At 39.5% G+C, this 16,180-nt stretch overlaps 1 protein-coding gene across 24 annotated transcripts in view; it reads left to right on the top strand.

Moving 5' to 3' along the window:
- Positions 1 to 194: 194 nt before the first annotated feature.
- DST (dystonin) overlaps positions 195 to 16,180 on the top strand; it is a 306,056-nt gene continuing 290,070 nt past the window's right edge. For 8 of the 24 annotated variants that reach the window (XM_027644868.1, XM_027644873.1, XM_027644879.1 and 5 more), the window contains exons 1-3: positions 196 to 506; positions 938 to 999; positions 15,765 to 15,953. In XM_027644868.1, coding sequence (XP_027500669.1) covers positions 326 to 506; positions 938 to 999; positions 15,765 to 15,953 — 432 coding nt within the window. In that variant the 5' untranslated portion in view covers positions 196 to 325. Of the gene's footprint in view, positions 507 to 937; positions 1,000 to 15,764; positions 15,954 to 16,180 lie in introns of all 24 variants that reach the window. The other 16 variants (XM_027644872.1, XM_027644878.1, XM_027644874.1 and 13 more) reach the window with 10 other exon arrangements.

Here is a 16,180-nt window from a genome sequence, read left to right as displayed (position 1 = left end):
GCCCGCCACGCTCCCCGCTCCCGGCAGCCGTGCGGGCGCCGAGGGGAAGCCCCACCGCAACCATCACCGCGGCGGCGGCTGCTGAGTCACGGCCTGAATCTCATCCCGCTCCTCCTCCTTCTCCTCCTCCTCCTCCTCCTCCTCCTCCCCCGCGCCGCCGCCTCCCGCCCGGCTGCCGGCTCCAGCAGCGCGGTGCCGGCGGCGATGCCCGCCCCGCTGCCGGGGGGAGAGGCTGCCCGGCGCTGCCCGGCCCCCCGGCGCTGCCCGGCCCCCCGCCGCTCGCCGCAGACCCGCGCACGCACAGGGGCAGCCGGGCGCTTGAGCCATGATTGCCGCGGCTTTCCTGGTCCTGCTGAGACCCTACAGCATCCAGTGCGCCCTCTTCTTGCTCCTGCTGCTGCTGGGGACCATTGCCACGATTTTATTCTTCTGCTGCTGGCACCGCAGGCTCCAGAAAGGGAGGCATCCCATCAAATCCGTCTTTTCGGGTCGCTCAAGGAGCCGAGGTAAGAGATGCTGCTAGTCCCCGAGGGCGGCGGGGGGTGCTCCCGACCCATCCCGCGGTTTCTGCCAGCGGAGGGCCGCTCTGCCTCGGTTTAGCCGGGCAAGGGCTTTAAAGAAAATTCAAGCCGAGCCGAGGACTGCGGCAGCCTTGTCTCCACCCATCCCTTAAAGAAACGTCGGCTAGCGGGAGCGAGGTGAGGGGATGGGAAACCTCCCAGCCCTCCCCGGTCTCTCAAGTGTAGCAGAACTTTATGCTGAACTTCTTCCCGATGAATTAAATATAAATGCCGGGCGGAGCTGCCAGCTGCGCCGGGAGGGCCAGACCCGTCCCGAAGTGTGCGCCAAAGGGCGAGTGGAGGGGTAAACCCGTTAGCCGGAGCGAAATGCGAGGTGGAGCTGGTGGAGCCTGTGTGTCTTTCTGCTTGCCTTCCAGATGCTGTCATGAGAACTCATCACTTTCGCTCTGAGGTAATTTATTTAGCACGCAATTTCAAGGTCAGAAGTTGTTCTCTTTACCCGAGTACATATTGTCGTGGTCTTTTGTTAATGAAATCGCATGGTGAACTTTTCATTTTGCATGAAAAACATAATGCCCTCTTTCATTTCTTGGTCTGTTTTTTTCCCCCCCCAACACAAAATGAGCTCTTCATCTGTGTTACCCTAACCGGCTTGCCGATTTGTGTCATTCCCAAAGGTATTGGTTACTTGGAGGAAGGCTTTGCTTACTGTATGTGTCAGACCTCCCTCTGTCCAAAAGCAACCCTGAGCCCAGTTATTGACTGCACTGTAAATACGTGCAGAGCTGGTCAGTTTTGCAACTGCAGAACCTCTTGTTTTGCCACCAACCCTCACCTGTACCCTGCTCCTTGCCAGGGAAGTTGCCTGCTTGGCTTGGATGTTGCCGTGGGAGATCCCAGAAGGATCCAGACTACAAGCCTGTTTGGCATGCAGCTCAGTGTGACTTTGTATTCATAGATCAGGGGAATCAAAACTCTTACATGCCAGTGCTGAAACTATAACACAAACCCCAGACAATTCCTAGTGATTCTGAATGAGGAGCATAATTACTGGGAAAATATGTAAAATAATATTTGGTTTAGTATCCACTTTGTTTCCATGCTGCCCTGTAGAGCTCCTGTCTAGATATTTCTCTTGCCTGGTTTCCTGCTATTGATTTAAGGCATATCTTCATGCCATTGCCTCATATTCTGGAAGCCTTGAGAGAGAGTTTTGCACTAAAATGATCTTTTGTTTTAAATGATTTGCATTTTTTCTTAGCCAGCTGTGGGTGTGAAAATTACCCAGTTATGACTAATGTTTTCAAAAGTGTGCACGGGATATATTTTTGCAATGTGGTTCATACTGGCAATTAGTTTTAAACTCCTAAGTATTTTGAAATTTGTACACACTGTCACAAAAAGAAGATGACATAGGGAGTGTCCTATCTTTGTGAAAAGCCCAGGTTTGTTGTTGACTGAACAGTGCTTCAGTAAACTCAACAAACAAATGTGTCCCTCTAGAAATCAAAAGATTTTTTTCATTATTTAGTTTATCCAATATTACATGGTTTCCATGTAAAATTCATTCAATCCTGAGCCTAGATAGAGATGAAGTTTAATGTGTTACACCCTTTTGAAATACGTGCCATCCTGCATGGTGACCCTTAAAAGGGAAGTTTGCAGAGTAATTTATTTTTATTGCTTCACCATGTGGTTATTTGCGTATCACCCAGTCAGAAGTAGATGAATATAAAATATTTCCTAGAAGTTTCCATTTAGTGAAACACTCTAAAATAAAGCGATAAAAACTGTTATATTCTTTCATAATTGTCTACATTGTGTTTACATAGAGTAACACTACAGCTAGTGGTCTAAACTGCCCTTTTAAATAAGTAGTGGAGCTGTTTTCCCCTTTATTATCTGATGAGACTTTTGATTCTTAAGAGAAAACAATGACTCATTTGACATCATTAAATTTTCATTTTCCAATTTTTTTTCAAGTAACATGTTATTTTAATGAATCTAATGGAATAGATTAATGAAAAAATTACAGGCATACTTCCATTAAAAATATTGGAAGCATTATCTGAAGCAGAATTTGACATTCTCAATCTATATCATCACAAAACATCACACACTTCCAACTCCAATAAGATGCTGATGAAAACAAAGAGTTATACATGAAAATATGGGCTTTGCATACTCCCCCACCCCCAAATGAATATAACATCTCAACTCCAAGTTTTATAGCACAAGGTACATCTGCTAGCTCCTGCCATACTTAGTTGTTTGTCAGGTGTAGTTATAAATGGTGTTTCTTAATTACATAGAAGATAATGAAAATTGATAGTAAATAGCAGTGGGTTGGCATTCATCTCCTGAGAGCTGCATTCAAATCTGACTTCCCTCACATGTGAACGTGCAGGTGGTCTAGCAGCAGTGCACAGAGAATTATAATTGCCCTATCTACAGAACGGTTGGCAATTCCTGCATGATTGACTGCCTGCCAGGAAAGCCTTATATTTGGAAAAATAGATATGTGCAAATTTATGTTGAGATTCTTAGCCAGAGCTATAGCTCTTATGGTGCATGCCTTCATTGTCTATGTGCACTGAGAACTATTGAATACCTTTCCTTTAGTACTGAACCCCCATATTAAAAAATAAGACTCTATACTATGAGAAGGTAGATACAAAATTTGAAAATGTATTTATGATCAGCTCTCCTGTTTTGAATTTTATGTGCCACTGATGAATTGAATTCACAAATAGTTGATTTTTTGGGGGGCTTGATTTTTAATGTCTCTGAAAAACACGTCTCGTTATAATAGAGCAAGAGTCTGTGCATATATTACTTATTATAGAATGAACTTAAACACTTGACCCCCTGCCTCAAAAACAAGTAAATTTGCATGAATCATTGTGAATATAAAGTAGGTTGAAGTCTGTCTTTGTTAGAGGTGCTTCATAACAGAAAAAATTAACCAGGAAGAAGATGTGAGAGTTTACTGAGATAATACACTTCACCACTAACACTTTTTTACTACCATCTGAAGTTTTTCAGTTCTATTTTTTAGGATATTTTTATTACAGTCCTTAAGATCATTATGACTATAATTGCTCTTAAGAGTCCTCCATCCCCCAGGTACTATAGATATTCCATGAAGTCACAAAGGAATCACACCCAGAATAGTTAATGTTTCTAATCTGAGGAAGACCTAGATATGCCATTGCTTTAAAAAGAAAACAAGTAAATTTCCAACAGAAATATTCATTGCTACATGACACGTCAGACTTTGATGTAGCAGTTTGCACTATTCTTTCTTTATTTTGAAAATCAGTTGTAGAATGAAATGTCAGTGCTGAACCCAAATGACACCAAAATAACAGGGAGAGTTTTACCCAAGTAGGGACTATGATTAATGGTTGGTATTATTATTATTATTATTAACCCCTGTATATTAAAAATATTGATGTTACTAGTGATTCACTGATTTCATTTTTCTTGTGCTCTCTGTAGAAGTTTGTTTTCTCATGAAATAGAGGAATTTTCTCTGAGTACTTTGTGGACTTGGGCTTGATACATTTCAACGTTTAGCATTTTACATTTGTACCTTTCAATTTAAAAGCATTGCTTACTGTGTTAGTGTTGCCACTTCTTGTGATTTAAATTTCTTTCTGAATTAGTTTTCCTTATTGTTGAAGCCTCTGGAGTCACAGGATTATGTGAGATTTTTACCTTTCAATTAAAAAGGAAGTAGGCTTCTAGCCTTTAGGCTGGAAGGAATTAATCCAAATGGTATAATTCTTAATATCTTTTGATTTGGTGGTAAGAACTGTTGAAAAGGAAGTTCCTCATTCAGGATCTAGAAATGGTTGGGTTTTATGAGATTGTGAAGGGATAATTTTACTGACTGCTAAAGCAGAAGTTAATGGTTTTCATATTATTGGGAAAAACATCTTTTGCCTGAAATTTTCTCTGAGTTTTACAGTTTTCCTTTATCTTACCTTTTAAAGAAATACTATGATCTCAGGAACTGAAGGTATCGGTGTTAATGGGTAGTCATGAGCAACATGGTTTCATTTTGTATTTATTTGATTTTGACTCATATATTTTGGGCCAGTTTCCTGTGAATGCTTCCACTGAGACCTGCAGGTATAAGTCTACTAGGAAACAAATTCATAGAAGTTTTACAGTCCACTGTAAATCCTGACTTCACATAACCCAGGTGGAACTAGACACACCAGTAAGGAAAACAGGAGTTGACACTTTATGAAAAGACTCTTTGGGAGGGCTGGCAGCATGTGTTAGCCACAGCTGTAGCAAAGGAATAACATTTGGTCGTTTGAGTTTTGCAGACCCCACGTTTTCTTCTTAGTACACTGAACAGTGCCTGCAATGTTGTATGTATTCGGTCTATTGTTGTGACAAGACTGGTAGTGAAATAGGTCAGCCAAGACTGATGATAATTTTTAAGAGCGAATGGATTTTCTAAATCATCAATTATGGTACAATGAATGCAAAACAATAGTACAACAGTCTCTGGGAAATGTATATATTACTTTGCCCAGAAAAAGTGTTCATAAATTTATCCCTAAGCATACCTTTGCCATAATCATCTCCCTTCTGAGACTGATCATGAGACGGTTGCCTAAAAATACTGTTCAGATATCTTGCAAAACAATAATGAATAGTCTTTGAAGAGTTGCACAATAATTCATCCTGAGCATTGCAACTATTTATAAACTGCTCCAGATATGTACAGCTTCAGTGAAAAGAGAAATCGGCAGAACCTCCAAGCTGAATTTGAGTCTTCTGTTTGACTGGAGGGAGTGCATTCAAGGAGCACCAGAAACATGCAGGACTAGCCAGAAAAATACATTCACTCACCTATTGAAAGGATGTGTCCTTGTCTTTGCAGAGCTGAATCAGCCTGAAAATATTTTATCTTTGTGTTTGATGTGCTTTTCCCCCAGGATGTTTAAACTATTTTTCCATTAGCTGTCTAAGAGTTAAGGAGCAGGTTCAAGGGAATATAAATTGTTTTCTTAGATGTATGAAAGCACTTAAGTACAGGAATGAATGAAGAGCTATATATACAGGTTATACTGTATAAGGACAAATCCATCTGTCCATTTTTCAGTAACATGTCCAATCATGTGGCCCAGAGAGGGTATGTCACACTGAGCCATCACATGGCAAACTAGGTATCACTGAGATTTGGCTTACTATATGTCATCTGTCCATCACTCTTTGTCAGCTTTAGTCACTGCAGTGCTGCCTTTAGATAGCCCAGCAAGCACTGATCTATGCTGAGGAACAGCTTGTTCAGTAATTGTATCACAAAACATGGCAATTACCTGGTTGCTGCAGCAAGACCACTTGGGTTCCTGAACTAAACTAACTTCAGAGGAGTTAACTTGGGTACCTCTACTCTGTGCTAAAGTGTAGTGCAGAAATGCCTGACATAGTTATATAGCCTTCTGTTTGTCTGAATCTCTGCTCTGGCTTCTGACAGCCTGCAGAACATTGAAATGCTGAGGGGGTCTCCTCTTAGCTCCATCGATCACCTGATAAAGTACTGACATTGTGTCATGGTCCACATCACTGGTCAGGCATGGTCTCAGGACCTGCATTATAAATGAACACATCTCCACAGTTCTCTAACAGGATATGGACAACCACTGCATAAAGATAAGCTACCTCATGAAAGTTCTTACTCTTTAGTTTCCCATTAATACAGTTATACCAACAAACTCATAGCTATCATCTAAGTATTTAGATATCCAGGCTTCTCAGTATCTACTGTTATCTCTGGAAATGTGTTTTAGATGAGGCTGCAGCTTCTGTTGTGCTCTATGCCGGCGCACACTCCCGGTACACACAAGCAGAGCCCTGGTTTCAAGGGGATGCAGGTGGAGCATGGCTTGTGGCCATCTGTCTGTTAAAAGCCACATTGTACACAGGTACAGAATGGGAACTTCTAGCTAGCTAAACTAACCTCAGATTGAAACTGTGAATTAAAGCAGCTGAGGTCATACTTCAGTTTCACCACATCTGCACTGCGATAGAAACTGTTTTTACATGGACAGAAAGGATAATGCAGGGGTCCATAGACCACAGAGAGCTAAGAGAAGCTTAATCATCTGCATTGATTTCTCAGTTACTGTGGTTAGATTATAAGGGTGACAGATGAGGTTGTGGATGCCCCTTCAGAAACAGCTCAGCACTTTAGGCTGAGGGTATTAAATGAAAGAAAGCCACATGAACAGGGTAGTGTGACCCTCAGTGCTGTGGCTGCTCCAGGGCTGTTATGTGTGTTTTCCTAGGGCATGGAAACCTCACTCACACTCTCTTCCATTCCCAAACTTCTTTTTAAGAAGAGGCACCTGTGATGTGTTATGGAAGAAAGCGCAGAGCACAGGGTGAAGTCACCTTGCTGTTTTCATATAGGATCTGATTCAGCTGAGCTGGGCTTTTCTGGCTTGGTTGTATCAGACATGCAGAGCTGCAGCCTCTCAGCCTGCCCCCCTTGCTCTGCACCCTGGAGGGGTCTCAGGCTCTGTGGAGGGAGCACGTGGGCTCCTGCAGCCTCCCAGGGCAAGGACTCAGCACTATGTGGCAGAGATCCTTTAGCATATTGTCAGGCTCACAGTTGAGACAGCTGCTCTAGACCTAAATCTAGCAAAGCTGCCTTGTTTTTATGCTTATTCCTCGTGCTTCTTGTTCACTGGTGAGCCTGGGTACCTGCTATGTGGATCCAAAGTGTCTGAGCCCCTGCTGTGCTCCCTTGTGCCCTACTGCCTTGCATCAAGGAGAGTCAGAGCTTTGCAGTTCCTGACTCATCAGCGGAAATGAAACATGAGTTGTGACTAAAGTGTGAAAACACCACATCAGCTACAGAAACTAGCTGCAGTTGATGTTTGGGCAAAGGCACATTTCTTGGAAGTTATGCCAAAGTCCTTATCTCCCCTGTCCACTCAGCTATTTAAATACAGCACTTGGCTTCAGGACGGCAAGGTAGATAGTAGAGCGAACTGGAAGTGAAACACAGTTCTTACAGACTTATTTGCTGATTATATAAATTGATAGCATTAACTCTACTGAAATACATAATGTTCTAGAGAGAACAAAATGACACAACCAGCTCAAGGTATCATTCCCTTCTGATCTGCTGCCACTACCTTCCTTCATGTGAAGTGCTGCTGGAGTTGGAAAGTGACTTTGCAAAACCAGCATCCCCTCATTCAGTCCAATAAGCTCACTGTAGGCATTTGCAGCTTATAGTCTATAGAGCTAGAGCTCAGCTGACCTAGTGTAGGTGTCTGCTTCAGGATGAGCTGAATGGTTCTTTGAGCCTCACTGAATGCGTCAACTAAATTTTTTATTGGTAATAACAGGAGCTTAGTCTTGTTGCTGCTGAAGCAGGGACCCATTCAGGTATCCTGTTGGTATCTGAATCTGGGTATCTTAATAGATATCTGAATTCCAGCCTAGATATCTTTTTCTAATATATTCCTGCTAAGTCTTCCATCAGTTATGCATCTATTTTATAATTGAAAAAACGCAGACCCATCTTCACATGCTGTGGTAGCATAAATTTTCTTAATGGTTTGTTTCAAACAAGCACACTGGACAGAGGACAGTAATTTCTTTGTACTAGATGTTGTGCAGCACTGCAATGCTTTAGCAATGTCTATTATTTCTTATTCTCCTTCTTACTGTGTTTTAATATTTAAAGCTAATTTCTAATGGCAGATTCTTAATGTATACAGGACACTGCCCAAGACAAGGAGACATGATGAGATGGAAAATGAAGGAGTCAGGGGAAGAAAAGGGACATGCTTGGGGAACGCACTAGTATATTTTAAATGAAAGTTTCCCTTGCAGACTACTGATTAAGGAGTTTTCTGATTTATTTTTTTTCTTAAATAATTATTCCCTTCCTACTGTAGGCTTGCAGTGCTGAGGTTAACAGGGAAGGAAGTGGGACAAACCATTGCAAAGGGAAGGCAGCCATGGAAAGCTGCAAACCTTCTTGTCAGAGAATGATAGGACTGCTTAGAGAACAGGCCAGCTTTTGTGGCTTATAGGTTTAGACAGGAAAGAGTATTTAAAGGGTATCTTGAGGCATGACTGGGCATGCTATTTGGCTATTTGCTTGCAGATCATCAGATTTGCCTAGTGTTACAGCTTACCTGTGCTTGACCGGAATCCTGACCTTATGACAGGAAAAACCAAACACGTCATGTAAAATAGAAGTGTAACACAGCATGGGTTATTAGAAATTGTATTCTAAATTCACACCTAAACCTAGCTTCACACAAAGGCTCCTGTGTACATACTCAGGTACTTGCTTATGAACTGGAAAGCAGGTTATTGATGTTCTATTTCATGAACTCCGTTGGAAGAGCAATCTTGTTCAGGTTATGTAAAAGACAATTGCTTTAGATGCCTTTGAATGTGTGGACTTATCTTGGAATATGACACGTGCCAAATCACAGTCTTCAATATTTGAGAAATGGTTCCAGCACTGCTTAGAGTTTAGGTTTAGAAGATAAGAATAATATCTCCTAAAATAACATAAGGCATGAGAAGAAGCATCAGTGAAAGCTTGCTAATGAGGGAGTGGAATGGGAAATTGAATGTAAAATCATACATTTTATGTTTTAAATCCTGATTCAGATCTTTATAGGAATAACCCTTTGCAAGATTAAAAAAATAAAATCAAGAGAACCACACACACACAAGAAAAGGTTGCGGTCTGTTTTTTCAGTCCTGATAGAATTAAGAAAGAATCCTGATAGAATCAAATGCAGTTGCATCCTCCTTGGGTGTTTGTGAAGTAATACAGTCAGTGAGTGTAGGTAATCTTCCTGCAATAGAAAATTAAGACTTTGCATTACTTAGTGATCTTCACTATTAAAAAGGATGTATAAATAGCTCAGAGAATTTAACTTGAATCTTGGATTTTGGGTTGAACTTGCAGAACTGGCAGTTAAATAAATGTTGGTTGTTTTTGTTTGTTTGTTTGCTTGGTTTTTTTGTTTTTGTTTTTTTTATTTCTTTGTAAACTGATGGTATTTGGGATGGAAATCACTATGGAAGAGGAATGAGGAGAATAATGCAATCTTGATCCCTTTTTGAAACTATTCTTACAATATAGATGCATATATATATATATGTTTCTCTTTGTAGCAGATAGAATCTCAGATTTTTCTCTTTCAGTGTGCAGGGGAATTTCATACCATAAAGTTACTGAATTAAACTTACCTTTTTAGTTCAAGTAGGTACTCCAACTATAGGGTTTAATTCTGTTTTAGCCTGACTGCAAAACAGGCATCTTGAGAACAGGTTTGATACTATGCAGTCTAACGGCTCAGGCCCTAAGATGTTGTAGGTTGCATATAAATGAAAGTTTCAAGCTTTAAACAGGCGGTAACTGACAATTTGCAAACTGTTTCTTGAGGCCATTAATTGACAATGGTAATAGATGACAATTCTCATGCACATACAACCACTGTCAAAAACCTTAAAAGCAAGCACATGAGGTTGGATATCCTTTCTGAGCTTCTTTTGGCTTTAATATTCATTAGTGCACCTTAAAAAGTGCATTAATCTACAGGACTTATTCAACTATCTGTACAGGCCTTTGCAAATGCAGTTGAGTTCTGTTGTCATTGAATTATGGCTTGATGCTAGCTAGCACTTTTTCTGTGATTTACTGAAGTTCTGCCAGAAGGTAAACTGGGCTGCAGTCCAGTGCCCACTGAAGTTAATGCAAAGATTTCTGTTGATTATAGCTGGACGTGAGATAATGCACTCTTACCTTCATGATATTAATGTTTCTTGATTCTGAAAACACATACTGGCTGGAAAGGTTGGGTTCAAGATCATCCAATATATTCTACATAAAATACTTATACACTGGAAAAAATGAAAACCGAATATGGTTTCTTATCAAGCATAAAAATAATAGATAATGTATGATGAAGGCAGTAGGGTTAGTAGAAGCTAGACTGGAGAGGAAAAGGATCTGGTGAATTAATACAATTGTGCATTGAAAGAACGTATAAGTCAGAGATTCATATCACTAAAGCAATAATGCACACATGGGATAGCACTGATGTATTCATATGGTGCTATTTGAGTACCAGAAAACGAATTAAAATAAATACAGAAAAACTAAGTGAAAGAAAAAGGTTCAACACATTATGCAAAATATACTTTTCTGTAAATTAAAAAAAAAAAAAAAGGCAAAATTAGACAAGTTTTTTAGGATGTTTCAAATTCATGTTTTTTATGATGAATGAATTGGGAATGAGAATAAGCAAAAACATAACAAGGATAGCAGAGTATGATGTACTTGGTTATCAAATACCAGACCACACTGAAGAAATAGGGCAAATAAACTGACAAATGATGTTCAGAAATGCAAGGTTGAGTATATTAAAGAGAAAAGTCTTTAGCCTCTTTCTTAATTTTCAGGTTTATGGTCTCCAGAAAGGGACTTCTGAATGACTTTTGACAGTTCAGTGAAGGCCACTTTTAGATGTATAACCTCATCAGAAAGAAGGTGGGATGGGAAATGTTCTACTATTTTGTATATCAGTAATATGGATTTATATAGTGTGCTGAATTACAGGGATCCAGCAAGAGTGATGTCTGTGAATAAGGAAATGTAAACATCTCAGAAGAAAAAAAAATATAGAAGAGACCAGAATAATTTCATGTAGAAGGAGGAAAATAAGAGGAAGTCTGATGATAAAATATGTATGGAATGATGAATACTGTATTGAAGGCAGACCAAAACCTAACTATCATAGGTCTGATCCATCCTATCTAGTTTTGGATACTGACAGTAGGGATGTCTATAAGTGAAGTAGTCAGCCTGGGCTTCCATTACAGGTAGAGAAATAGGTGCTGTTAAGGAATGGTTCATCTGCCCTGCTGGCTTCTGTGGGTCAAAAGGTAACCCAGGGAGGGGAGGTCTGATGAACTTTGGTCATAGGAAACCCACATGTGCTTCTATAGACAAGAAATTGGTCACTGAATCAGAGATGTGAAGTTAAAACTTGGCTGGATAAGAAGATATTTTTTTACAGAACACCTTACCATGAAAGTAATTTTACACAGTGTTCTCTGGCATGCAGTGCCCAGGCTGGCAACAGTCATCATTGATTTGGGTGTAAAGATAGACAGAACAGGTTCTTTCAATATTATCACTCTTCATTCCGGGAAAAAAAAGCCCACCCCACAATTTCAGAGAAGACTTAAAAGGATGAATTTCAGGTAAAAGAGGCTGATTTCCCTAGCCTGCTTCCTCAGACAGAAAAATTCTCTCGAGAGCAGGGGGACTAAGCTTTGGCTCTGCAACAGCCTCCAGAGACACCTCTATTCCTGCTGATTGATTAGGGAGATCATTCTTCAGAGATTCAAACAGACTATAACTGGAAGGATGCACATGAATGCTTTTGAAGAGAAGATAATCCCAGGTTCAGTTTGCCTCTTGTCTTCCTCTGATATATCTAAAACTGGTTCTGGTGATCATCTGTGTTGTTTCTTTAAGAAAGTTTAGTTTACTTTAGTGTAAATATTTGTGCAGCTATTTTAGTTTTTGGAAGACAGATTTTCTAAAATACATAGTTGGAGTTTTGTTTGGTTTACCTTGTTTCAGAATTTTACAGGCACAAAAATGAGTCAGGCAGTAGGGTCTAGTAATGAGCAACTCCCTCCTAGCACAAAGAACAAGAAAAAGTTTGTCACTGCCCAGTGACACAGCATTCACATGATAGTGGAAATTACAAATTGCTTAATGGTGTTAGGGCAACCTCATTGTATTATCAGTGTGATTTTAAAATCTCCAGCGTTTCCTCAGTAATTTGGTCTCAGGTGATACATTGTGCTTCCCTGCATATTTTGTAACATTTTTCTGCCTTCTGTGAGCACTGACTTAACATTTAAAACAGTGCTGTCTTTGCCAAAGAGATATTTTTGTGATTTCCACATTTTTTATTTTGATTGCTGTATTAACATGATGTTTCCAATTCTGGGCTAAACTGAAGGATAAATAACACAGATGACACAAGAAGCTTCTGTTCACTTCACTGCTTAGAAGGAATTACTGGCCATTCTAGTTTTGCAGTGATCATAAGAGTAGCAACTTCCGTAATTTACATCACTTTTGACTCCTGTTTTCATTTTTGACTACCAAATTTTGAAAATTTCCAGATTTGGGTCTTCGTTCTGGCAAAGTCTCATTGCAGGAATGAGTAAGCATTTTGGGTTTTGGTCTGAGGACTCTGCCCTTGTAATGTTATCTTTGTTGATACGGAATTAATTTTCCACCTGAAATCAAGATCCTCTGCCTTTATCACATTATAATCCTCCCCACAGCAACCATTTGTGATACTGCAGGCAGATTATGACTTCAAGAGAAGAATAAGCTTCAGCAAACAGAAGCAGATGAGCTCTTAAAGAGATAAAGATCCCATTTTCCTGTTAGCAATAAACAGCAAAAGAGAAAAATATATAAAATGTCAAGGCGAAGCATTGTCTACAAACAGATTTTTCTAGGTCACAGGTGACTTTTTCATATTGAAACATAATACTTAATCAGTAAACCTTGGCATAGTTTGAGGTGAAGCCACTCAGTGAGACAGATTCACATTCTTAAATCCCTATCTGGCATGTGTTTCCGAGCACTTACAGAGCTGCTTAGCTTCTGTCAATGCTTCTGTTACATAAACATACTTTCCAGAAGAGTTTTATCTGGCTAATGGGAGTGTGGCGAGGGAGCAGCTGCAGTGCAGGGTATATCACAAGGCTTCAGCCAGTAGCCATCATGTGTGAATGAACAATAATGCATTTAGAAAATCTATTTTTATTTCAGAACTTAGAATATATTTGTTGGGTATTTCAGTCTCTTGAGGAATATTTTAATTTAGTATGGAATAATCCCTGATGCACACTAACATTTTTTCTAAAAGAAAATTTCCATGAGCAGTAAGCTCTGTAATAGTAGGCTCCCCGGTTTGTATTTTTCCCTGTTATCCTGAATAGTCCCTAGTATCACGTTGAATGATACATTGTAAGTATGTTAGCTATTTCACAGTGTAGAAACAAAATGAGGCAATAAGCTTTGCCATTGCAATAGTGTGGCAGAGTGTTTCACAGATCTACATCTCTGAATCTTTGGAGAGCTTCCTAAATCTGTGCAGATCTTCTGGTGCAGTGGCTTTCACTGTGCTGCTTGCTTTGGTTGATATGGATTCCATTATGATACAGGGTGTCAAAGTCTGTCCCTACCTGTAGTCTGAACAATTCTATTGCTTCAGTAGAGTAAGAGGGATCATAAAGAAAAGACTGAAGAAATTTTGTCCATACCTTTGCAATATACGTATTTCATAGCACTGAAAAGGCAATGCAGAAAGAACCGTGTCTCGCAGAATACACCATCTAAGGAGTCTTTCTGTTGTGCCTTTTGCAATCAGATATGTCTGTCATGTATTGGCCTCATAACCCACCAGCGTGCCTGTAGCAAACGTGGATAGTGCCTTCCCAAATCTTCGTTTGCAAAGCCCAGCCATGAAATTTCATAGCACTGTTGCACCACTATATGAACCTTCCAGACTGACTAAGTAAAGCTGGGCTCTATTCCTGTCCCTCTTCTCCAGTGTTCAGGAGTAGAAGGTTGTTACCTGGAATTTACTTCACCGTGTCACTTCACCTTTTCACATCATCTGTTGCATGCCATGTGTATCTGTAGCAATCACTAGCATGTGTATGTAAATATGTGTTTGTGTGTTTTGGCCATTTAAAGATATATTTACTTAATGGAGAACATCTTTAAATAATGAAGATACCTGTTTGTCTGTCTGAGTGTCCAGAACAGAGCGCTGCTGTCCTCCCTTGCAGTCTCATGAACATTAGACAAGTAAATCTCATTTTCACAGAGCCGTACATCTACTTTTGATTGCTTCAAAACAGCATTTTAGCATAACTTTGCTATGCCAATTTCTTAATTAAAACAACAACAAAAAAGGCAAAAACCTCCACAAAACACAAAAGCTAAGGGAATGGGGAAAAAACCCCGGCAGGTTTATATGGAAATGTATTGTTCCCACTAGTTTTCTGCTGGTAGGAATACAGGATATCTAGATTCACAATATAAATTTCTTGAGTTTTATCTAAAATCTAACCATGGAGAAGTTCGAATCTTTACATGGACCAGCCATTTCTGAATGTTGACTTTGTTACATAAGGACTTCAGCAGAGATATTTACCTAGAAGAAAAGAAGGTAGAAAATTAGGAATTGTTGCATCTATTCTTAGTTTTGAAAGGAAATGTAGCCTTTAAACTGCAGACTGTCACTAAGGGCATAGATTTGGCTCACTTAATCTGAAAGCTGATGTGACTAAATGAATGGATATTATGACCTGGCCAAGTTTAATATTAACCAATATTGTATTCAGTACAAATGATGCATGTCAGGCCCTGTGCATGCTCATGAGGGGACTCAATAAAATGAGAGAATTCTCATTGTAAATGCTCTGCAGGTAGCAATAGAGGGATAGCATGATACATGTTGCCATTAAAGGAATGAAATTCTATAAGGCCATGAACCGTTTTGGATGTTGCTCAGAGGTTTTCTCAGCAAGCCTCTGAAAAGCATTTCTGAAGGGCAGCTTTTCCTGAGTTTATTAATTTGGCCAAATATATCTGTATTTCTCAGATGATAATGAAAGACAGCACTCTGTCTTAATTATTTATTCCAAATGTTAAGATTTTCCCCAAACTCTAGCACTATCTGAACTCTTAACAAGAAATGTTGGTTATAATTGTTGCCATCTACCAATTTTTCTTCATTTTCATTCTCAGGAAAAAAAAAAAAGGCACCTTTGAAGCTCACACTCCCTGAAACAATTTCTCGTGAGGCCAAGAATTAACCTGGAAAATTTTAATTATAATTTTTAAATTAGAATTATTTAGTTATAAATAACTAAAAGTATGAGCTTATAAAGAAAAGCAACAGGAGTTACTGCTACTAGCTCTTTCAATAATACATGTGATTTAGAAATATAAACCAGCACTTGGCAACGTCTCTTTATTGTTACATGCAGTATATATGGACATTCCATTAATGTAAGGTGAGCATGCCTGTACGTCAAGTCGTTGTTAAGATCCTGTGTGATTTTGCTGATGTCACATGGCTCCATTCGGGGAGATACCAAACACGACGATGCCTTTTTCTGTTACAGGGCTTTAGATCAAGTCCTCGTCATGCTCGAAGACGTGTAGCACCTCGCCTTGAGGAAACACAACCTATAGTGGAAGCTCACCATCTAAGTGAGCAGGAAACTTCTGTGAGAAAAAGAAAAATCAAGAAAAGCAGCCGAGTCCAACCAGAATTTTACCATTCTGTTCAAGTTACCCCAACTCGAAAGCCTGTAAGTATTCTACCTTTAGGGATAAATAGCACTCAAAGTATATTAGAGAGTCATGTGATACAATTCTATTTTTTGGGCTATCCATATTCTGTTCCTCAGTTTAAAAATCTTTTCAGTTTTTATGTTCAGCATAAGAAGAATGTTTTTTGAATCTTGATTTTTTTATTTAATATTCAGTCTACAGTCAATATTCAAATAAGATATTTAATTTGATAGTTTATAGTGAT

This window comes from Corapipo altera, unplaced genomic scaffold (genome assembly GCF_003945725.1).
Source record: "Corapipo altera isolate COAL_440 unplaced genomic scaffold, ASM394572v1 2, whole genome shotgun sequence".
In the NCBI taxonomy this organism is placed as follows: Eukaryota; Metazoa; Chordata; class Aves; order Passeriformes; family Pipridae; genus Corapipo; species Corapipo altera.
The sequence above is the reverse complement of the archived record's forward strand: the minus strand, read 5'-3'. Positions and strand labels throughout refer to the sequence as shown.